Raw genomic sequence first — 23,764 nt, 5'->3', positions numbered from 1 at the left:
ACATGATTTGTGTGGACAGAGCTTGGGTACAGGCCCCAGCACCAGAACGCCAGCTTCTGCCCATAGACAAACATCAGGCCTGGAAAGTTTACTGCCCCTCTGACTAGGAGTTCAGTTTCCACAGGGGGTGGGGAGTAAGAGCTAGTGCCCTGATTGGCATTAGATTGGAGCTGGACAGCACTAACCCGTATGGCATGCACCGCTCTGCAGGAACCTTCTCTTTAGCTTTTACCATATTATATTTGCACCTCTTCCTGGGGAAGGCCCAGTTGGACTTGCATCCCACCTGTACTCACCAGATCAGGAAAAGGATTTAAACGTGGCTGTTTCAACAAGTTTGTGATGTTCAGTGATGCTCTGGCTGGCATAATGATCATGTTTTATAATGCATTATATTTTTTTTTCCATTGAAAATTTTTATTGAATGTCACAAAAATACAAACGACAAATGTACAAATCTAACATAGGCAAGAAACATTCCATTTTCATCTTACCAAAGAAAATCCTCCCCGCCACCATCTGCACTACACAATAATCAAGAATAAGTTAGCACAGAGTTAGTTATTAAACAAAAGCCTTGGTGTCAAACAAGAGCATCAATAGGATGATAGTAGCAATGGTGAAGCCCGCCTCCAAATGTCAAACAACAAAACTAGAAGGAGCACAATATGAGCTAAAGGAAAAAGATGTCTGGCAGGACAACCACTTCCAATTCTGAAAGAAAGCACAATAGGGAAAATTCAGTTAACATAAGAAAAAGAAAAACTAAAGCACTCTGAACTTCATATCCCACCAGCTAATATATGGTGCCCAGACTCTGTTGAAGGACGGTATTTGGTTATGGAGGGATGTAGTAATGTAGGCCATACGAAAATTAATTCGCAATCTTTGCTGCTGTTACTACTCCGCTGTGCGCTCCCAGCTTTCAGTGCGGGAGCTATCATCTGTCAGCCTGAACTATTGCTGTCACGTCCACCTGTGGCTCCTCAGAACCGCACGGTCTAAACCCCGCCCCCGACATCACCCCGAGCCACCGGTTCTTGAGGCCAACCATGACGCCGAAGGCGCCGCACCAAAGGAGCGCGACAGAGGGGCTCGCCCCTTTGTACGCACCCATATTCCAGTTTTTTGATTGCTTCCTCGTATCCCCCTCCCCACTTCCTCCTCCTTTCAATTTCCCCCCAGCTTCTGTCTAAAGGGTGCATCCTGACTGTAATAGGCAATGGCAGATACAACCTCAATAACTCATACTATAGTAAACCTCAACCACACCCACCTTCTTTAATTACAATCTCTCCCTCTAAAAACAGCAGCTCTTTTCATCACCTCTTTATCATATTGCTCACTGCCCACTCCATTAGGAAGAAAGAGCCCATTATCTATGACATTATCAACTCAATCTCCTGATGAAATGTTAATTTCAGAAACTTGGTTGTACGATCATGATACTGTCTTACTAAACCACCTTTGTCCCACTAACTACCATGTCTCTCAATCTCGCCCCATATGACAAGGAGGCTTTTTAATATTCATGAAGACTCACCTACATCCAAATAAGAAAAACCTTCTTATTCCATGACAACTTTGAAATGGTTAGTTACTACCTCTATTGTAAATTTCTGCATTGTGTACTGTCCTCCTGGCTCACTTAACCATGATTTATCCCTTTCCTTGAAACCATTACCACCCTACCAACTATACTATACTTCAATTCCATCCCCAAACCCAACAGTTTCTCACTTACCCAAAGCTTTACTAGTCAACTAATCGCTGAACCAACTTACAAATCAGGCAATACCCTAGATCAAGTGTTTTACAACCCTACAAATCTGAACTTATACTGTTTCCCCTATACCTTGGTCTGACCATTACATTATTCAGTTAAAAAGCCAAGTAAAACCTTTAAAAAGGTCCCATCAGTTACACTGACACCAAAAAAAAAACATATTTGTCCGAAAAAAGATAGATCAAGAACAATTTATAGATCATCTTCCCCAAATTACTGACCTACTAGCAACTGATGCCGAAAATCTAGTTCAAGTGGAACACGTCAATCAAAAACTGCCTAAATACAATAGCTCCCATAACTATGTTCCATATCCTCGAAACTAAAGGTTGTTTGGTATACCCACTCTCTACGATTAATGAAACAAAAATTAAGATGCCTCGAATGACAGTGGAGATAAACACCTATCCCAGAACACAAAAAACACATATTATACCTACCTATACAAATATAAAAAAAAGAAATAGATCGATCTAAAAAAACATTCTACGCCATACAAATTAAATCAGCTAATGGCAACCCACATATACTATTTGATTTTGTAAAAAGATTAACTACCTCTTGGCATAATCAATATGATCATATAAACAACGATTTCTGCAACATAGCTCAATATTTTGGATATAAAATAACTACCATCTCATCTGAATTTGCTCACTTACCAATCCCAGTCATTACTTCCTTCCTCGGTCTATTCCTTCCCAAATTTTTCAGATATTAATACCAAAACCATATCTCATGTCATATCTAAAATAAAACCTTCCAATAGACCATATAACCCCGTCACGGAAACTTACTAAAACCTTTGAAAGGACACATTGCCACCCCAAATTAGTTAACCTGTCACTCAGTACTGGTTGCTTCCCTGATACACTCAATCAATTCTTCCAGTTCCTAAAAAGAAAACTAATGATCCATCCATCCAATTTTACAAATTACCACCCCATCACAACCATTGCTAAATTAATAGAATCTGTAGTTCACCAACTCACAACTTATTTTGTTTGTATGCTGTACTATATGTTCTTTTATTTTATACAATTGTAAACCATTGTGAAGGTCCAAAAAACCGAACATCAGTATATAAAACTGACTAAATAAATAAATAACTCTGAATACCTTGAGAACAACCTACTACATCTAAACCAACACTGATTCCGCAAGGGACATAGTACAGAGACCCTTCTTCTATTTTCCTTCGACACAATCTTTTGTGGCCTCGACTCCAATACAGACTATATAGCAGTATTCTTAGATATCTCCGCTGCCTTCGATACTACAAATTACGACATCCTCACCCTTAATCTTCAACACACTGGGATCACTGGTATTGCTTTACAATGGTTTAAATCTTTTCTATCTAATCACCCTTAAAATAATCTATCTTGGTAACTTCAGCTCTTCTTGGTACTTTAGTGATAGAGGTGTCCCCCAAGGCTCTTCTCTATCGGCTTTATTATTCAACATATATCTTCTACCTCTGTCACCTTCTGGATGGACTAGGTGTAATATTTAAAATCTACATGGATGACATTCAGTTTCTTGATCCCTACGCCATTTCTTGGCCCAACAGTCTCTCCCTAACCTGTCTATATCTGAAAACCATTAGCACTTGGTTGTCTCAACCATTTAAAGGTAAATACCACTAAAACTGAAATCACGATCCTAATTTCTATTTCCTCCCCATCTGAGCGTCTACTGACCGAACTAGTATTTAACAACTGCACCATTTCAATTGTCCATCACGTTCGTAATCTGGGCATTATATTTGATTCTAACCTATCCCTGACCATGAATATCTCTATAATAGTAAAGAAATCATTTTACAAACTTCATTTACTAAAAAAAACAAAACAAAAAAAAAAAAAACTAAAACTTTTACTTTTCCCAAATGACTTATGAACAATCTTACAAGCTCTCATATTAACCGGAATAGATTATTGTAACTCTCTCTACCTAGGTCTTCCTGATACACTCATTCGCCCACTTCAACTCATTCAGAATACCGCTGCTTGCTCGCTAACCAACATCTCCCGTCGCGAACATATCACTCCAACACTGCAATATTGACACTGGTTACCAATACATTATCTAATTCAATACAAAATATTGATCATAATTCATAACCTAATCTATAACCCATCTACTGTATGGCTCTTCTCTGTTCTGAGAATTTACAAACCGTTGTGGCAATTACGTCAATGGACAAATGTTTACTTGAAATACCCACCATCAAAACTGCAAGACTGGACCTAACACATAAACAAGCTTTTTCTGTGACTGGCTCCACTTTATGGAATGATTTACTCAAATCCATCCGGCTTATTTCTATCACCAAAGAATTCAAAAAAGCCCTCAAAACCCATGTTCTATTGCCTTCAATAAGATAAATCAACCGTAAGTCTCTTCCCATTCCCTCTCACTGTCTGTTTCAATTACAATCTAACTTGAACCTTTTATACCTCTACTTCTTCCATTTGTATCTCTTTTAAAACGTATTTTATTTCATATTCTGTTATCTTTTTTATGTAACTGTAAACTGCTTAGTTCACATTTTGTTTGTGTAGGTGGTATACAAAAATGTTTAAATAAAGTGTAAAACAGCATTAAAAGAAGGGGTATCAGATCATTTCCAAAAGGATGCCAACTTGCATGGAGTTACAGTAAACACCTGCTGTCACAGGCGTTATTGGTTTATCAAGCCCTACAGCTGGCATATTAAGTAATTTCAGATAAGCATCATAAATAAACCTAATGCACTGTGGATCCAATCTATGATCTGTTTCCAAAAACAAGTGACCACTCGGCAATCCCACCAGATATGGAATAAAGTTCCAATACCCCACAATCTCTCCAACAAGTCTTGGGGATGGCTGGACACATATGGTGCAATTCTTTCTGGTGTCAGATACCAACAAAAGAGAAGTTTATAGCAGTTCTCTTGCAGCAGCGCAGAAATAGAACATGTACGGGCTGATAGGAAGACATGATCCCATGTTTCCAGAGACACGGATTTCCCTAAATCTGCCCACCAAGCAACTATGGGGTAGATTTCCAAAGGGTTATATGTGTAAGATACGCGCGTAACCCCCGAAAACCTACCCCTGCGCGTGCTGAGCCTATTTTGCATAGGCTCAGCGATGCGCGCAAGCCCCGGGACGCACGTATGTCGCGGGGCTTTCAAAAATGGGCGGGCCGGGGGCGGTGCCGAATCCTCCGGTACAGCGGCCTGTGCCGGGGGATGGTGAGCTGGCAGGCATAACTCAACGAGATAAGATAGGGGGGATTTAGGTAGGGCTGGGGGTGGGTTAGATAGGGAAAGGTGGGGGGGAGCAAAAAAAAAAAAAGTTCCCTCCAAGGCCGCTCCGAGTTCGGAGCGGCCTTGGAGGGAACAGGGAAAGCCATCGGGGCTCCCCTTGGGCTCGGCGCACACAAGGTACATGTGTGTGCACCCCCTTGTGCGCGCTGACCCTGGATTTTATAACATGTGCGCGGCAGCGCGCACATGTTATAAAATTGGGTGTACAATTGTGCGTGCCAGGTAGCGCGCACAAATGTACCCCGCGCGCTTAAAATTTAAAATCGGCCCCTATATGTTTAAAAGGCTCTTTAATGACCCCTATTAAGGAGATTATACACCTTTGAAACTAGTCCCCCATTTCTTATCCACCTCATCGCAGTTATGCTCAAACATAGACCTGCCCTGATATAAAGAAGAAAGAATGTTCTGGGAGAGAATAAAATGGCGTATCTGGGAATGACCTCAAGTCATATGTATCAGCCGGGTCAATGAAGCTCATAAAAGAATCTTGAGAGAGGATATGTTCAAGACACTTAATACCTTTTGAGCTCCAATTCACAAAAGCGCTATTCTGCATGCCCCCTGCAAAGTCAACATTATGAAAAATATGGGAGCATAAAAACATCTCTTACCAACTAAAACAGTTTTCCACTGAGATCAAACATGCAACTTGGTGTTAAGTGCAAATGGAAAGCATAACAATGGTTGCCAAGGAAGGGCAGAGGGGCATTTTTTCCACCATATGCTGTTCAAACATAACCCATTGTTTTATAAAGGTTTTCCTCTGAATATCCAATAAGGCTCTAAGCTAAGAAGCTGCATAGTACCAGGCCAGATATGGGACCTCCAGACTTTCCTCTAACCTTAGGCTGATAATCGAGGTGGTCTGCATCTCCAAAAAAAGTCAAAATATTTTCTACCAGGATCGTAAAATAGCTGATGATACAGATTATTATATTTGTTTATAAATCTCGCAAACAGGTAAGAACACTAATTTTAATAATGGCAATACGACCCAACTATGAGAATTGTTCCCTAGCCCATTTTGCTAAATCCATATTAATAGATTTCACTAATGGAACATACCTTCGAGAGAATAAATCATGTACTCCCAGATACTTAATTGCACTTTTGGCCCATTTAAAAGGGAATCGCAATTTGAGCCTCAGCATCTCCCAGGGTGATATTCAAAATCTGACTTATCAAAATTAACCTTAAAATAAGGTTTCCATTTGCACTTAACACCAAGTTGCATGTTTGATCTCAGTGGAAAACTGTTTTAGTTGGTAAGAGATGTTTTTATGCTCCCATATTTTTCATAATGTTGACTTTGCAGGGGGCATGCAGAATAGCGCTTTTGTGAATTGGAGCTCAAAAGGTATTAAGTGTCTTGAACATATCCTCTCTCAAGATTCTTTTATGAGCTTCATTGACCCGGCTGATACATATGACTTGAGGTCATTCCCAGATACGCCATTTTATTCTCTCCCAGAACATTCTTTCTGGAACACATGTCTTGCCAACATCAATGACTTCCTCACCAACATCCACCTCGCTCTAAACTCCTCCAAAACAGAGCTGCTCCTTATCTCTCCTCACCTCCCTCCCAAACCACCGATCTCCAACGATCCAGCTTTCAACGTCATAACACCCCAACCCACAGTAAGAGACCTTGGGGTTATCATAGATCAACAACTCAATCTCAAAAAACAGATCAACTCCATCCTCAAAGAAGGTTTCTTCAAGCTTCACATCCTGAAGAAACTCAGACCCCTCCTCCACTATCATGACTTCCGCACTGTCGTCCAAGCCACCCTTTCCTCAAAGCTGGACTACTGTAATGCCCTCTTCCTTGGCCTACCCTCCTCCACCACCAAGCCCTTACAAATGCTCCAGAATGCCATCGCCAGGGTCATCACCAACTCAAGGAAAGCTGATCACATTACCCCAATACTCAAAGAACTCCACTGGCTCCCCATCGCATCCCGAATTCTCTTCAAAATTCTAACCATAGTGCACAAGTCCATCCACTCGCACAATTCCAATTGGTTGGATGAACCCTTTCGTCCTATACGCACTGAACGACCCACTCGCACTGTCAACAAAGGCACCCTCTCCATTCCCCCTTTGAAAAAAGCCCACCTCTCCTCTACTAGGGACCGTGCACTATCCATTGCAGGCCCTAAACAATGGAACACCCTCCCTACCACTCTCAGGCTAGAGCCATGTTACGCCAAGTTCAGAAAAAAACTTAAAACATGGCTCTTCCGACAAGCCTACCCTGATTAAGTACACCGACTTCTGCAAGTATCTTGCCTACGCCTTGTATATTCCTGTAAATAGTCCGTTGCAGTTTTTATTTAATGCTTTAATTCCTCCACCTCCTGCTCTTTGTATACTCCTCCTTGTTCGCCCTCCCTGTTCATTGTAATTTCTACCTTTAAAGTTACATTGTAAACCGGTATGATGTATGCATACTAATACCGGTATATAAAAGTTTTTAAATAAATAAATAAAATAAGAAACAGCTCTGAACTGGTCCATTTCAGTAACAACCCCCTCTAGAGAAGTAGAAGGATCCATAAGAGTAAACAATATATCGTCAGCAAAGAGACAGCTTGGGATTTAAATCTCCAATCTGTACACCTGCAACCTGAGGGGACACTCGAACCCTGGATGCAAAAGGGTCCAGAAATAAAGCAAAATATAGTGGGGAAAGTGGTCGTCCTTGCCTCGTACCTCTCCCTACAGTAAAATGTTGACCATATCCCCCATTAACTTTAAGGCAAACCATAGGAGCTTGGTATAGTTTCCAGACCCATTGCAGAAAATAAGGCCCAAACTGCATTTTTTCTAGGGTCTTAAAAAGAAAGGACCAGTGCACCATGTCAAACACTTTTTCTGCATTGTCAAAGCATTATGGAGGAAACATTTTCTCTCTTTACCCACCTGATGAGATCAATAATTTTGCAGATGTTGTCTGCCGCCATGCATTGGGGTATAAAACCTACCTGGTCAATATGTACCAGGTCATATATAATCATATTCAAACGTTCTAATATCCTGGCCAAAGTTTTTAAGTCTAGATTAATAAGGGAAATTACGCAAAGAGAAGGATCACGCCTCAGCTTGGCAATAACAAATGCCAGCTACGTTGGAATCACAGGGGAGGGGATGCACCATCACGAATATGGTTAAACAATGCTGTCAGGGGAGCAACCAAGAAGGAGGCAAAATGTTTATAATAGCTGCTAGTAAACCCATCAAGGCCTGGAGATTTTCTGGACATGAGAATTTTAATAACTTGTGTTACTTCGAAGGTGCTTCTGGGTTGATCTAAAAACTGCAGTTGCTCAGTAGTGAGATGTGGGAGCAATGTATTAGACAAAGTCAGTGATAGCATCTTCATTAATGGAGATATCAGTACCATAGAGAGAGGCATAAAAACGGAAAAGCTCTGCCTGATATCAGCAAAGGAGGTAACCATCTCCCCATTTTCATTCTTAATTTTAGCTATGGAATTCTGAGTTAATACTACCTTTAATTTCCTAGCTAAATAGCTCCCAGCTTTTTTGCCCCCTTTAAACATTTTCTGATGACCCAACTCAAGGGTGTAAGCCAGACAATCAGCTTCTAATGCATTCAGCTCAACACAAGCAGCAGACAATTGCTGTTATACCTTTTGGGACTGAGTCAACATTGATGTGTCAATTTGGTAATTTTCCCCAATAAATCAGACATTTGCTCCTTCTCCTTACAGAAGGAGGCCTGAGAAATCAAAATGCCTCTTGAGACTGCTTTACAGCACTCCCAAACCACTCCAAGGGACACCGAAGTTGAGGTATTCAGACAAAAGTATTCCTGAAGTTGGGCACCCAGGGTCTTACAAATTTCTCATCTTTTAATAAGCTATCATTTAACCACCAAAATCTTTCGCCCGTTTCAGGTTCATGATGGCAAGCAAACCAAATGGGCACATGGTCGGACCAAGTGATATTAGCTATCCCAGCCTCTTGTATCCGATTTTGCAACATTTTATTTACAAGAAAGTAATCTATTCAAGAGTATGTCCCATGCGGGTAGGAGTGAAAGGTGTACACCCGAGATGTAGGGAAATGTTGCCTCCATATGTCCACTATACTCCATTTTGGCATCAGGGAGCTAAGCACCCGCCTTACCCCAAGAATATATCTAATAGCACTCGAGGAGTTATCTAATTTGAAATCATGAAAGAAATTAAAGTCTCCCCCAAGAATTAACAATCCCTCCATCTAGGACAACAGCGTTCTATCAAGGGTAGTCAAAAATAAAGACTGGTCAGAACTGAAAGCATAAATATTTATGATGGTAACAATCTATACTTCACTTTCGATGCATATCCAGCATAGCTCTCTGCTTCAACGGCAGGGGAGAAGAAAAACAACCAATAAGGGCTGTATAATATAGTCTGGGAAAAAACAAATGAGCATGGGTGTAGCTTGCTTATTGCGGCGGTTACTACCCCTACTACCCCTAACTAATCAAGCTAGATATTTCACTTGGATGCAGCTCCATCACTGCTCTCTACATTAATGGTGGGGGAGGAAGGGAAATAGAACCAAGAGCTAAGAGAAATAGATAAGTATGAGAGAAAAAATGTGTGAAGCTTGCTGGGCAGACTGGATGGGCCGTTTGGTCTTCTTCTGCCGTCGTTTCTATGTTTCTATGTTTCTATCTCCTGGCCCACCCGTATTTTCACCAGTATGAATCTTCCTTGAGGGTCTGATACCTGAGAGAGAAGCTCAAATGTAAGCTGTCTAGACACCAGAATGCCAACACCTGCATATTTTCCTCCCTTAGTGCTAGCCGCTAAAAATTTATCAGGATAATCCTTTAAAGACAACACATACTCATGCCGTTTCCTTAAATGAGTCTCTTGCAATAGGGCTATAGTGACTCTATAGTGAGATAATTTCTGCGAGAGGAGACTACACTTCCTATATGTGTTAAGAACATAAGAACATGCCATACTGGGTCAGACCAAGGGTCCATCAAGCACAGCGCATCCTGTTTCTAACAGTGGCCAATCCAGGCCATAAGAACCTGGCAAGTACCCAAAAACTAAGTCAACTTAATTAATAGCAGGTAATGGGCTTCTCCTCCAAGAACTTATCCAATCATTTTTTTAAACACAGCTATACTAACTGCACTGACCACATCTTCTGGCAACAAATTCCAGAGTTTAATTGTACGTTGAGTGAAAAAGAACTTTCTCTGATTAGTTTTAAACGTGCTACATGCTAACTTCATGGAGTGCCCCCTAGTCTTTCTACTATCCGAAAGAGTAAAAAACCGATTCACATCTACCCGTTCTAGACCTCTTATGATTTTAAACACCTCTATCATATCCCCCCCTCAGCCGTCTCTTCTCCAAGCTGAAAAGTCCTAACCTCTTTAGTCTTTCCTCATAGGGAAGCTGTTCCATTCCCCTTATTTTGGTAGCCCTTCTCTGTACCTTCTCCATCGCAATTATATCTTTTTTGAGATGCAGCGACCAGAATTGTACACAGTATTCAAGGTACGGTCTTCACCATGGAGCGATACAGAGGCATTATGACATTTTCCGTTTTATTCACCATTCCCTTTCTAATAATGCCCAACATTCTGTTTGCTTTTTTGACTGCCGCAGCATACTGAACCGACAATTTCAATGTGTTATCCACTATGACGCCTAGATCTCTTTCTTGGGTAGTAGCACCTAATAAGGAACCTAACATTGTGTAACTATAGCATGGGTTATTTTTCCCTGTATGCATTACCTTGCACTTGTCCACATTAAATTTCATCTCCATTTGGATGCCCAATCTTCCAGCCTCACAAGGTCTTCCTGCAATTTATCACAATCTGCTTGTGATTTAACTACTCTGAACAATTTTGTCCCGTAACATTAAGGCAAAGAACTCAGAGTCATAGTGAAATATAAGCTGGGAAAATTTGGAAGACACCCAAAAGCTCACACCATAAAATCTTAAATTGAGACTCTACCCCCACTAGTCCCATAAATAATAGTAATGCAGGAATTTCCCACCTATTTAATCCCCAAACTGTTGCACAGTCCACCACACCCTCCCGGTAGACTTCCTCTTCCTCTGGGGGTCCGGTCATATGTATAGAAATGAACCCCATTTGAGCTCCCTCCTCCTAAATAAGATAACAGCAAAATAAACTCTTGCAATAACTTTGCTAAGTAACAACTTTCCCCTATTGGAAGCATCAATAAGCTCACCAGAAATTATCAAGGTATGAGAACTGTAATAGCTTAACATAATAGGACAATTGCAACAATACAGTCCTGAGTCGCTAAGAAAGCGGTTGAGATTTTCAGCCCTGATCAGAAATGGGAAGGCAATCATCCCCCTACTGGTGTCTTAATCTTCGACCTCCTTTTCCGACTCCGATGCCAGTGCAGAAATGCATCAGACTTGGTAGAGCTGTCTGTCATCTTTGCTCCAGTAAAAGTAACGGGAAGGTTCACACGTTTGAATATCTCCACAGCTTCCACTGACTATTGGATTCTATAGGAGATTCCCTTCAGTGTAAAATAAAGGCCGAAAGGAAAAGTCCATCTAAACCTCATGTTCTCTGCCCGAAGAACATTTGTAACTTCTTTCAATTCAAATTGCTTGCATAAAGTCATAAGCACTAAATCAATGATGATAAAGATCTTGTGACCCTTCCAAAGCCATTCGTTTTCCTTTCGGGCCGCAGCATATATTTGCGCCTTGAAAGCAGAACTGTGCAAACAAAAAATAATGTCCCAGGTTTTTTTTGTTTGTTTTTTTTTAATCAGATCTAGAGCCCGCAGCTCTGTAAGTTTTTCAATTTTTATCATCGACTGAGATGACAATTCTGGGATAGAGCCACTATCAAAAGCCTTAAGAGTTCACAAACAGATGCCAGAGTCTGACAGTTTGCATATTCAGGGAGTTCAGGGATGCCACAGATCTGTAGATTACACTGCCGAGAGCGGTTTTCCATGTTATCTAACTATTCGGCAAGTAACACATTCATTTTGTAAAGATTTCTGGTGATCTGTCACTTTTTTCTTTTAAGAGAATCTTCCTGTCTTTCCATGCACATATCCAATTTGTTGACTCAAACGCCCAGAGCCACCATATCATCTCGTACTTCTGCAATCGATGCAAGCAATTCTTGTTTGTTTCATATCTGCTCGCAGTTCCATAAACCAATTCCTCATCTCATCCCGAGAGGGTATATCAGAAAAACCTGGGATAGAGAAAGCCGAAAAAACTGAGCCCCCTCGGGATCTCCGCCTCCCGCATCAGCCTCGGCCTGACCACCATCGTCTTCCAGAGGTTCTGCAGCATGTTTGCGGAAGGAAAACTGCTTCCAGTCTGCTGTTGTGTGTTTTGCAGCCATCAGGGGGGTATAATAAACAGTATAGAGGAAGAACACAACACTGATGAGCAAGGATGGCAAAGTTATGCGGTGGATTTAGCTAGGCAGGAACAGGAGACATGAAGCGTTCATCAGCATCCCCCCCCCCCCCCCAATAATGCATTATATTGTTTCGTTTATTCATTTTAGACTTGTGTATTTGTTTGATGTGTATATTTTTGAATTTGATTTGTTAAACATTTTTGAAATATCTATTTGAAAATCAGTATACCAAAATATTACCATCTCCCCTCCGACACTTTCTGCCTTTTTTTTGCTTCTCTTTGCAATTCACTTTCTTAAAGACAAACAAAAATAAAAAATAGAGAGGATGTGAGCACAAGTCAGCTACCAATAAATCCAGCCTCTGTTCCTTTTTTTTTTTTTTTTTTAAACAGTTTCTCTTTCCAGTAGCCAAACACGCACAATTTATTCTAACAAAATATCTGCAATGGATCCTGCCACACAAACAAAATTAGTTTGGCAAACTTAGTAATTATTTTCATAAATTCCTTCAGAAGAAGTGCTACTGAATATAATTTGGTGAGCCCGAGGACTAGCAAAGATAGCAACACAGGAATAAATATTCATGAAGGTGTTTGCACTGCATTAAACATCTTGCTTTTTAATTCTGACAGAAGAAACCGTTCATTCACAAGGGTTTCTCAAAGAGGCCTCCTCCATCTGCAATGCAAATCACCAAACTGCTCAGGATGGCTGATTTCATGGAGCAAAGCTTCACACCAGCCGTTTGCTGTTTATTGATAAAATTATATTAGAAACGCAGAGACAGGGGAACAATCCAAGCAGAAATTATCAATTTAAACATGTTACTGCCTGCAGTCAGAGATCTCTGCTTCACACACTTTTCCTGTTCCTTTTCCAAATCTGTATCATTTGACTTCTCACATTATGGCTCCAATCTCTCATGCGGTTCATCCCAGGCTGTGCTACATCCTTTTTAGAAGGGGAGGGAATGGAGGAAGAACTACTCCCCTTTACTGGTGGAAAGTGCTGTGTCTTTGCAGCATAAACCATTGAGAATGGAGGGTGGTGGAAACTGATTTTTTTTTTAATCATTCTCCTCGTTATAACTCTGAACGCCTGCTCTGTGATAAGCTTCCTAGAACCTCTGCTCTGAGCCTCATCAGCTGCTACTCTGGCTAACTTGGTTGTAACATTTATTTATTATTATTTATTTAAAGCTTTTTTTATACCGACTTTCTTGATACAAATCAAATCGGTTTACAGGGAACAAAGACCTTAACAATAACAATAAACATTAACCCATAACTAGAAGAGGTAAAAAGTTACAATAAAACAAGGGAATGCAACTGGGAGGTGGAAATGTAGAGGGGGCAGTTTTCGATAGCTAATTACATCAGTTACAGTAAAGCTGTTTTACTGTAACTGATGTTCTCCATGTACAGCACACACGATAAATCAGTCACACATGGGGAAACAGGGGGAGGTGGAAAGGCATGTGTGGCTGATTTATCCTACCCGTTACCAGTAAGCAACCTTGCTTTCTCCATGAACAAGCAGGATGACGCCGTCCCAGAGGTGCCGATTCCTTCGTCCACGTTCTCCTTAAGACTTACCCTAACAGAGTTAAGGCAGGAGAGATTAAACTTTTGGGCTAGGTTTTTGTTTTTGGGGGGGGGGGGGGTTTCCCTCCAAGATTTCTTCATACTGACTGCCTAAATTTAGTATCATGTCAAGAGTCAGCATCTAAGCAGTAGTAACAGGTAAACATAAGAAATGAACTGCATATAAAAAACACTTTACATATATTTATTCAACTTGATATACTGCCCGATATAAACCTCCAAGCAGTTAACAGTAATAAAAATACACCATAATACAACCTTTACAATACTAAACATAAAATAAACCTTCCACTCAACCCAAACCCAACCCTTTAAATTCTTCCTACTTCCAATCACATTTTTACCCCAAATCCATCTCATCATCTTATGTCTTCAATTGAGATAGAGGTGGAGTCAATGTGAGTTAGAGATGCTACCACTGCTCTTACACCGTGCGTTTTTACATGGCCTTCTAAAAATCTAAGTTGGCAACTGTAGGTTTTGCTTCTGCTAGTTCAGGTCTGTAAGGGTCAAAAAAGAAACACCCAAGTGGACTTTGTGACCTCTCTAGCTCTGTCAATCTACAAACACAATCCTCTTTTATAATCGTTGGTATATAGGGCCAATTCAGCTCTAGGAGTGAAAGAAAGAAGGTAGGTAATACAATGGATTGCTAATGTGGAAATTAGAGACTGCTTTTGGAAGAAACTTAGGTTGTTTGCAAAATTACTGTTATGCTAAAGGTTTGTGTAAGGTTAGTCATGCTTGAAGCTGCTGACTATTGAAGGGGAGATGATGGCAAAAAAATTCCACTTCTTAAGTTAAATATTTAAGGTGACAAATATCCATGGGCTCAAAAGATGTTCTCATCTAATGAGCAAAAATGACACAGATCCCAGGAAAGGTTTTTAGAAGGCCTGAGGTGGAATGAATCCTTCATGAAAAGGTGACTAAAGTTCATGAAAAGAATGGTTTTCCTTTCTCATGATTATAACTGGTGCCTACTGAACCAAGATGAACACAGAATTTCTCTTCAAGCAAGATCTGGACAGGTAAATGTGCCAGGGCAGGAAGGATGAACCTGGACACTACTCAGAATACAGCAACTAATTACTGTTGTGACAGCTGCCTCCAAGTCGGGATCCCTAAACTCCATGTTATACTGTCTTATTGACATATTTGTCAGATCCCAGCTGATCTTTAACCTATGCCCTGTGGTCTTTAGACCTCCTTCCTTCTTGGATTATCTATGAGACCTTCAGGAGAATTGCTTTGAAGCTAGCAGACTCCTGTCTGGTAATGTCATCAAATAAGACATTTGGGAATTCTCCTTCATAACAGATTCTGCTTACATAAGAACATAAGAATTGCCATGTTGGAGCAGACCAAGGTCCATCAAGCCCAATATCCTGTCTTAGACAGTACCCAATCCAGGTTGCGAGTATCCAGCAGATCAAATTCCTGTCATTCCCAGAGTTAGCAATAGCATTCTTTAGTCTACCTAGTTAATGTGTTGTGGACTTTTCCTCTAGGAACTTATCTAAACCTCTTTTGAACCCCATTAAGGCATGGTATTTGCACCTATTTCAAAGCTAATAGGAAAGGGCTTATTTGTATTTGGATGAAGTACTCTCCAGTGGACAAGTTCACCTGGAGTATTATGAGGCCCACAATGAAATGGCTTCCTTGTTGCAAAAGCACAGATAGATCATTTGGGACCAGTTCTCTAGTTCTATCATAGCATTACAAGGAGATCAAATTGTGTGTCAGTTTGGGACTGGTCTGGCTACAGAGGGCATTCTCCATCCTCTCAGAACTGCAGAGCTTCTATACATAGGACGTTGTCTCTGAAAGTTTTGGCCTATAGATTCTGGGACACATACTGTCTCCTACAGGGATGGTAACATAAGGACATAAGATGTTGCCATAAGGGTCAGACTGAGGGTTCAAACCCAGTATCCTATTTCCAACAGTGGCCAATCCAGGTCATAAGTACCTGGCAGGATCCCAAGGGGTAGAGAGATTCCATGTTGCTTACCCCAGGGATAAGAAGTGTATTTCTGCAACCACTTTAATAGTGGTTTATGGACTTTTCCTCCAGTAACTTGTCCAAACCTTTTTTAAACACAGCTACACTAACAGCTTTCACCACATCCTCTAGCAACAAATTCCAGAGCTTGATTGTGTGTTGAGTAAAAAAATACTCTTATTAGTTTTAAAATGTATCACTAGTAGCTTCATTGTGTATCACCTAATCTTTGTACCATACGTGATTTAATGATAGTTTACAAATTACTGATAGCAGATCCGCAATTTCATTTTTCAGTTCATTCAGTACTCTGGAAAGTATACCATCTGGTATAAGTTATTTGCTACTTTTGGTTTGTAATTTGCCCTATTACATCTTCCAAGAACACTGAAAATTGTTTCTGTTCTGCTGACACAGAAAAACCAAAAGTCAAGGAAAGAGATTTACAGTGGGCTCAGGTAGGAAAAGACCTGTGACCCACAGACACCCGTTCTTGACAGCTGGGCAGCCCACATGTCTACCCCCCCCCCCCCCCCAACTCACACAGGGCATTAAGGAACTCAAAAAAACAACAGGATTACAGAGGGCGCTGGTAGAATTAGACCTGTGATGCGGAGACACACGGTATCAAGTGCAACAAGAACAAGTACAAAAAGCCTTCTCTGTATTAACGACTGAAGAAGTTCTTGAGAAAGAGATTGAAGTGTTATCTGAAAAGAAAGAAGAAACCCAATGCATATAGAAATTCCATAAAACGATCAGTAACCAAAGGAAAAAGCTCATTGTGCTGGGTGACTGTCAGAGGCACTAATCTTTTCCTTTGCACAAATGCAAGGGGAAAGGGTGAAGTGGATAACAAAACTCAACTAAATAAGTCACAAAAGGAGTCCAGGAAAAGCAGTAACCTGAACGAGAAAAGCTGGAAAGCTTTGAGCACAAATGCTCGTAGTTTGGGCAATAAAATCCCAGATCTGCAAGCCCAAATGGTGGAGGCAGACTTGGACACACAATTTGCCATCACGGAGACATGGTTCACAGAATCTCATGATTGGGATACGGCAATACCGGGCTATAACTTGTTAAGGAAGGACAGAGAGGATAGGAAAGGGGGAGGAGTGGCTCTTTATGTCAGAAACAATATCCAACATCCACGACTAGTGCAAGAATAAATTCAATTCCTGGTCAGGATTTCAACTGCGGCAATTATATTTTTATTCAGGCAACTCCTCAATTTAAACACAGAATCTTGCAAGAAGTCCCCCAACACGGACCCGTGTTTCGCCAGTCCGGCTGCTTCGCAGGGGATTAATTTTAACAACGGCAATCTGTAATGCACAAAAACAAACAACCACCAGGAACCATGGGAAATGACGACAGACAAACTGCAGCTGGTTGTGCACATGCTATACTAGTGTGGATATATATTATCAACATACCTGTGTCAAAAACAGCAGAATTTTGCGAAGGAGGGCACCCGAGCTGTCTAATCCTAGGGACTTTAAACGCTGTGTTTTGGCGCGATTTTGTGCATTACAGATTGCCGTTGTTAAAATTAATCCCCCCCCCCCCCCGAAGCAGCCGGACTGGCAAAACACGGGTCCGTGTTGGGGGACTTCTTGCAAGATACTGTGTTTAAATTGAGGAGTTGCCTGAATAAAAATATAATTGCCGCAGTTGAAATCCTGACCAGGAATCGAATTTATTCTTGCACTTGTCGTGGATGTTGGATATATTTTGAGTGCAAGTGGTGCTCCAGTAGAAACAATATCCAACAATATTTATTTATTTAAAAATATTTCTATACCGTCTTTACAAACAGTGTTTAATCAAAACAGTTTACAAATATCAAATAAAATAAAGATAAAAACTAATAAAAACTAAAAGTAAAGGTTACTTAAAGATAACTTAGTTATAGAAGATATAAAAATTACAAAAATTATTCATTAACATAAAATAAAATTAAAATAAAATAGGTAATTTAAACAAATCAGAAAACAAGTGGAAAGAATCGGGATCAGGTGCCAAAACTGGGAATATGATGCATTATTTGGTGGGTGGTATATGAAATGCAATTTGAAATAAATGTGTTTTTAAACTGTAAGAATTACAACAAATATATACTACATATACTATATATTACAACCACTGAATACTATTACAACCACTGAATACTATTTAATATGAAACCATGTTACAGTATTTGATGGCACCTGTTTAATATAACTCAACTCATTTAAGTTTTAAATTATGTGCCTTATTGTGAACCGTTGTGACGGCAACTAGCTTAACGACTGTATAGAAAAGATTTTAAATAAATAAATATATTCCCCACCCCTTCAACAAATGTTTTTTTCTTTTTTTTCACCGTATCACAAAAATATTTAAAGTAGGGAGAGGAAGGTTTCATACATTAACTGCAACATGCCACCATAGCCTTGTATGCAGTATAATTATTGGTAGTAATCATGAACCAACCTCCCTCCTACCTGTAATTTTTTATTAATTTTTTTGATAATTATTTTGTGAAAAAACATTTTTCAAAAGTTTTTTCAAAAGTATTTTTTCGTGAATAATGTGTATCTTAACCCTTCTAATCTAACTTAAGTAATTAGTCTCCATCAGTGATTCGTCGATAACGCTGCTTATATTTCAATAAAGTTCATATCTCACTACTTGTTGTAGGTGTATCTAACTTTAAAAGTGCATCACTCATATTGTTCCTGCTTGGTAATAAATTCCTCTCCTTACTTTAAATATTTTTGTGATATGGTGAACAAAAAGAAACAATATCCAAGCATCTGAGCTGCAAGGAAGATGGGGCAAAGCAGCACCACTATTGACCGACTTAAAAAAAAAAGATGGGGCATCCATTTTTATTGGAGTGGTTTATAGGGCTCCAAATCAAAAGGAAGAGCTTGACAGAGATCTGGCTGAAGACATCCAAAAGATGGGAAAGAAGGGAGAAGTGGTGATCGTTGGAGACTTTAATCTGCCGGATGTACACCCTGGAGGAAAGGAGGAGCAGAGGTGATATGATACAGACTTTCAGATATTTGAAAAGTTTTAATGATCCAAAGACAACGACAAACCTTTTCCGTTGGAAAAAAAGAATCAGCAGAACCAGGGGTCACAATTTGAAGCTCCAAGGAGGAAGACTCAGAACCAATGTCAGGAAGTATTTCTTCACGGAGAGGGTGGTGGATACCTGGAATGCCCTTCCGGAGGAAGTGGTAAAGACCAAAGCTGTGAAGGATTTCAAAGGGGCATGGGATAAATATTGTGGATCCATAAAGTCTAGAGGATGTGAATGAAGAGAAGAGGCATGGGTGTGGCTTGCAGGAATGACAGCTACTACCTGGAGATTAATACCCTTATTCAATAAACATACTCTGTTAATGCGACTCAAACATTGCTCTATGCTTCAACGGCAAGAGGAAATGTGGGAAAAAGGATTTGCATTCACAAAAAAGCGGGGGAGTAGCTTGCTTGCTGCGGCGGTTACTACCCCAAATCAATTAAGCCTGATACTTCACTTGGAATACATATCCAGCGCAGCTCACTGCCTTCAACGGCAGGTGGGAATAATGAAAAGAGGATTTATATTCAGACAACCACCAACCAGGACTGAATTGCACAGGCTGGGTAAACAAATAAACATGGGAGTAGCTTGCTTATTGTGGCAGTTACTACCCCTAACCAATTAAGCTAGATACTTCACTTAGATGCAGCTCCAGCACTGCTCTCTACATCAATGGCAGGGGTGGAAGGTAACCAGAACCAAAAGTTACTAATAAGGGCCAAGAGTAACAGATAGGTATGAGAAAAAAAATGTATGAAAACTTGCTGGGCAGACTGGATGAGCCATTTGGTCGCCTTCTGCTGTCATTTCTATGTTTCTATGTTTCTCATCTCCTTTGAATATCATTTCTAGCATGGGTCTCCCTCTCTTTTACATCTTCCTCAGTGAAGACTGAAGCAAAGAATCCATTCAGTTTCTCTGCTATGGCTTTGTCATCACTAATCACCCCTTTTACTCCATGATCAACTAATGGTTCAACTGACTCCCCTGCAGAACTTTTACTCCGAATGTACCTGAAAAGAAAGATCTAAGCGTCATAGTGGATAACACATTGAAATCATCGGTTCAGTGTGCTGCGGCAGTCAAAAAAGCAAACAAAATGTTGGGAATTATTAGGAAGAGAATGGTTAATAGAACGGAAAATATCATAATGCCTCTGTATTGCTCCATGGTGAGACCGCACCTTGAATATTATGTACAATTCTGGTCGCCGCATCTCAAAAAAGATATACCGTATTTTTCGCTCCATAAGACGCACCTGACCATAAGACGCACCTAGGATTCAGAGGGGGAAAATTTAAAAAAAAAAAAATTGTGCTAAACCGGCTCTGCGTCTGGGCGTCTTATGGAGCAAATTAGGGGAGTGCATAGTTTTTTTTTTTTCTCCCCATTTTGTTTTCGGGTCTGGGGAGGGCCATTTCGGTCCACTCCCCAGATCAGAAAATTTTTCTTTCTGTGGGAACCCCCAAAACCCCCCCCCCCCTCCCAACCCTTTAAATTAACAACCTCCACCCCCCTGACCCCCCCCAAGACCTGCCGAATTAATTTCCTGCAACCCCCCACCCTCCTGACCCCCCCAAGACCTGCCAAACGTCCCTGGTGGTCCAGCGGGGGTCCAGGAGCGGTCCGGGAACGATCTCCTGGGCGTGAGCCGTCGGCTGCCAGTAAACAAAATGGCGCCGACGGCCCTATGCCCTCACTATGTCACTGAGACCGACCGCTGCTATTGGTCGGTCTCAGTGACATAGTGAGGGCATAGGGCCGTCGGCGCCATTTTGTTTACTGGCAGCCGACGGCCCTATGCCCTCACTATGTCACTGAGACCGACCAATAGCAGCGATCGGTCTCAGTGACATAGTGAGGGCATAGGGCCGTCGGCTGCCAGTAAACAAAATGGCGCCGACGGCCCTATGCCCTCACTATGTCACTGAGACCGACCAATAGCAGCGGTCGGTCTCAGTGACATAGTGAGGGCATAGGGCCGTCGGCGCCATTTTGTTTACTGGCAGCCGACGGCCCACGCCCAGGAGATCATTCCCGGACCCCCGCTGGACCACCAGGGACGTTTGGCAGGTCTTGGGGGGGTCAGGAGGGTGGGGGGTTGCAGGAAATTAATTTGTCAGGTCTTGTGGGGGGGGGTTGTAGGAAATTAAGTCGGCAGGTCTTGGGGGAGTCGGGGGGGGGGGGTGTTTGTTAGATTTTTGTTTGGTTTTTTTTTTATATTCGCTCCGTAAGACGCACATACATTTTCCCCCCACCTTTGGGGGAAAAAAAGTGCGTCTTATGAAGCGAAAAATACGGTAATTGCGATGGAGAAGGTACAGAGAAGGGCAACCAAAATGATAAAGAGAATGGAACAGCTCCCCTATGAGAAAAGACTAAAGAGGTTAGGACTTTTCAGCTTGGAGAAGAGTCGGCTGAGGGGCGATATGATAGAGGTGTTTAAAATCATGAGAGGTCTAGAATGGGTAGATGTGAATCGTTGTTTTACTCTTTCGGATAATAGAAAGACTAGGGGGCACTCCATGAAGTTAGCATGGGGCACATTTAAAACTAATCGGAGAAAGTTCTTTTTCTCTCAACGCACAATTAAACTCTGGAATTTGTTGCCAGAGGATGTGGTTAGTGCAGTTAGTATAGCTGTGTTTAAAAAAGGATTGGATAAGTTCTTGGAAAAGAAGTCCATTACCTGTTATTAAGTTGACTTAGATAATAACCACCAATATTACTAGCAACGGTAACATGGAATAGACTTAGTTTTTGGGTACTTGCCAGGTTCTTATGGCCTGGATTGGCCACTGTTGGAAACAGGATGCTGGGCTTGATGGACCCTTGGTCTGACCCAGTATGGCATGTTCTTAAAAAGATTTTTGCTTATGAGTGTTTGCTTCCATGGCAAGCTTCTTTTCAAATTCTCCCTTTGACTTCCTTATTAATGCTTTGCATGTAACTTGCCAGTACTGTGCTGCTTTTTCCATTTCTTGAAAGATGTTTTTAGCTATTTTAGCATCTCTCACCTCACCTTTTAACCATGCCAGTACTCGTTTAGCCTTCCTTCCACCTTTTTTTTTTTAATTTTATTTTTAATCATTTATAATTACACAGCAAGTCAACCAAAACTCACTTACAAAGAAAAAAGAAATGCATTTATACATCCAATACAAAAAGAAAAATAAATAGCCACATATTATATCCTATCATAAGAACATAAGAAAATGCCATACTGGGTCAGACCAAGGGTCCATCAAGCCCAGCATCCTGTTTCCAACAGTGGCCAATCCAGGCCATAAGAACCTGGCAAGTACCCAAAAACGAAGTCTATTCCATGTAACCATTGCTAATGGCAGTGGCTATTCTCTAAGTGAACTTAATAGCAGGTAATGGACTTCTCCTCCAAGAACTTATCCAATCCTTTTTTAAACACAGCTATACTAACTGCACGAACCACATTCTCTGGCAACAAATTCCAGAGTTTAATTGTGCGTTGAGTAAAAAAGAACTTTCTCCGATTAGTTTTAAATGTGCCCCATGCTAACTTCATGGAGTGTCCCCTAGTCTTTCTACTATCCGAAAGAGTAAATAACCGATTCACATCTACCCGTTCTAGACCTCTCATGATTTTAAACACCTCTATCATATCCCCCCTCAGTCGTCTCTTCTCCAAGCTGAAAAGTCCTAACCTCTTTAGTCTTTCCTCATAGGGGAGTTGTTCCATTCCCCTTATCATTTTGGTAGCCCTTCTCTGTACCTTCTCCATCGCAATTATATCTTTTTTGAGATGCGGCGACCAGAATTGTACACAGTATTCAAGGTGCGGTCTCACCATGGAGCGATACAGAGGCATTATGACATTTTCCGTTTTATTCATCATTCCTTTTCTAATAATTCCCAACATTCTGTTTGCTTTTTTGACTGCCGCAGCACACTGAACCGACGATTTCAATGTGTTATCCACTATGACACCTAGATCTCTTTCTTGGGTTGTAGCACCTAATATGGAACCCAACATCGTGTAATTATAGCATGGGTTATTTTTCCCTATATGCATCACCTTGCACTTATCCACATTAAATTTCATCTGCCATTTGGATGCCCAATTTTCCAGTCTCACAAGGTCTTCCTGCAATTTATCACAATCTGCTTGTGATTTAACTACTCTGAACAATTTTGTGTCATCTACAAATTTGATTATCTCACTCGTCGTATTTCTTTCCAGATCATTTATAAATATATTGAACAGTAAGGGTCCCAATACAGATCCCTGAGGCACTCCACTGTCCACTCCCTTCCACTGAGAAAATTGCCCATTTAATCCTACTCTCTGTTTCCTGTCTTTTAGCCAGTTTGCAATCCACGAAAGGACATCGCCACCTATCCCATGACTTTTTACTTTTCCTAGAAGCCTCTCATGAGGAACTTTGTCAAACGCCTTCTGAAAATCCAAGTATACTATATCTACCGGTTCACCTTTATCCACATGTTTATTAACTCCTTCAAAAAAGTGAAGCAGATTTGTGAGGCAAGACTTGCCCTGGGTAAAGCC

General features: G+C 40.9%; 1 protein-coding gene across 2 annotated transcripts in view; it reads right to left on the bottom strand.

Annotated features, from left to right (window-relative positions):
• The window catches only part of LOC115089241 (pleckstrin homology domain-containing family A member 5-like), a 293,269-nt gene that overhangs the window by 135,579 nt on the left and 133,926 nt on the right, over positions 1–23,764 (bottom strand). Inside the window, exon 4 of one of the 2 annotated variants that reach the window (XM_029597349.1) lies at positions 418–714. The exons of the other annotated variant lie outside the window; for it this stretch is intronic. Within the exon in view, the coding sequence (XP_029453209.1) occupies positions 597–714 (118 nt within the window). The 3' untranslated portion in view covers positions 418–596. Of the gene's footprint in view, positions 1–417; positions 715–23,764 lie in introns of those variants that run through there. 2 annotated transcript variants of the gene reach the window in all.

Source organism: Rhinatrema bivittatum, chromosome 4 (genome assembly GCF_901001135.1).
Source record: "Rhinatrema bivittatum chromosome 4, aRhiBiv1.1, whole genome shotgun sequence".
Classification (NCBI taxonomy): Eukaryota; Metazoa; Chordata; class Amphibia; order Gymnophiona; family Rhinatrematidae; genus Rhinatrema; species Rhinatrema bivittatum.
This window is presented reverse-complemented; position numbering and strand designations above follow the sequence as displayed.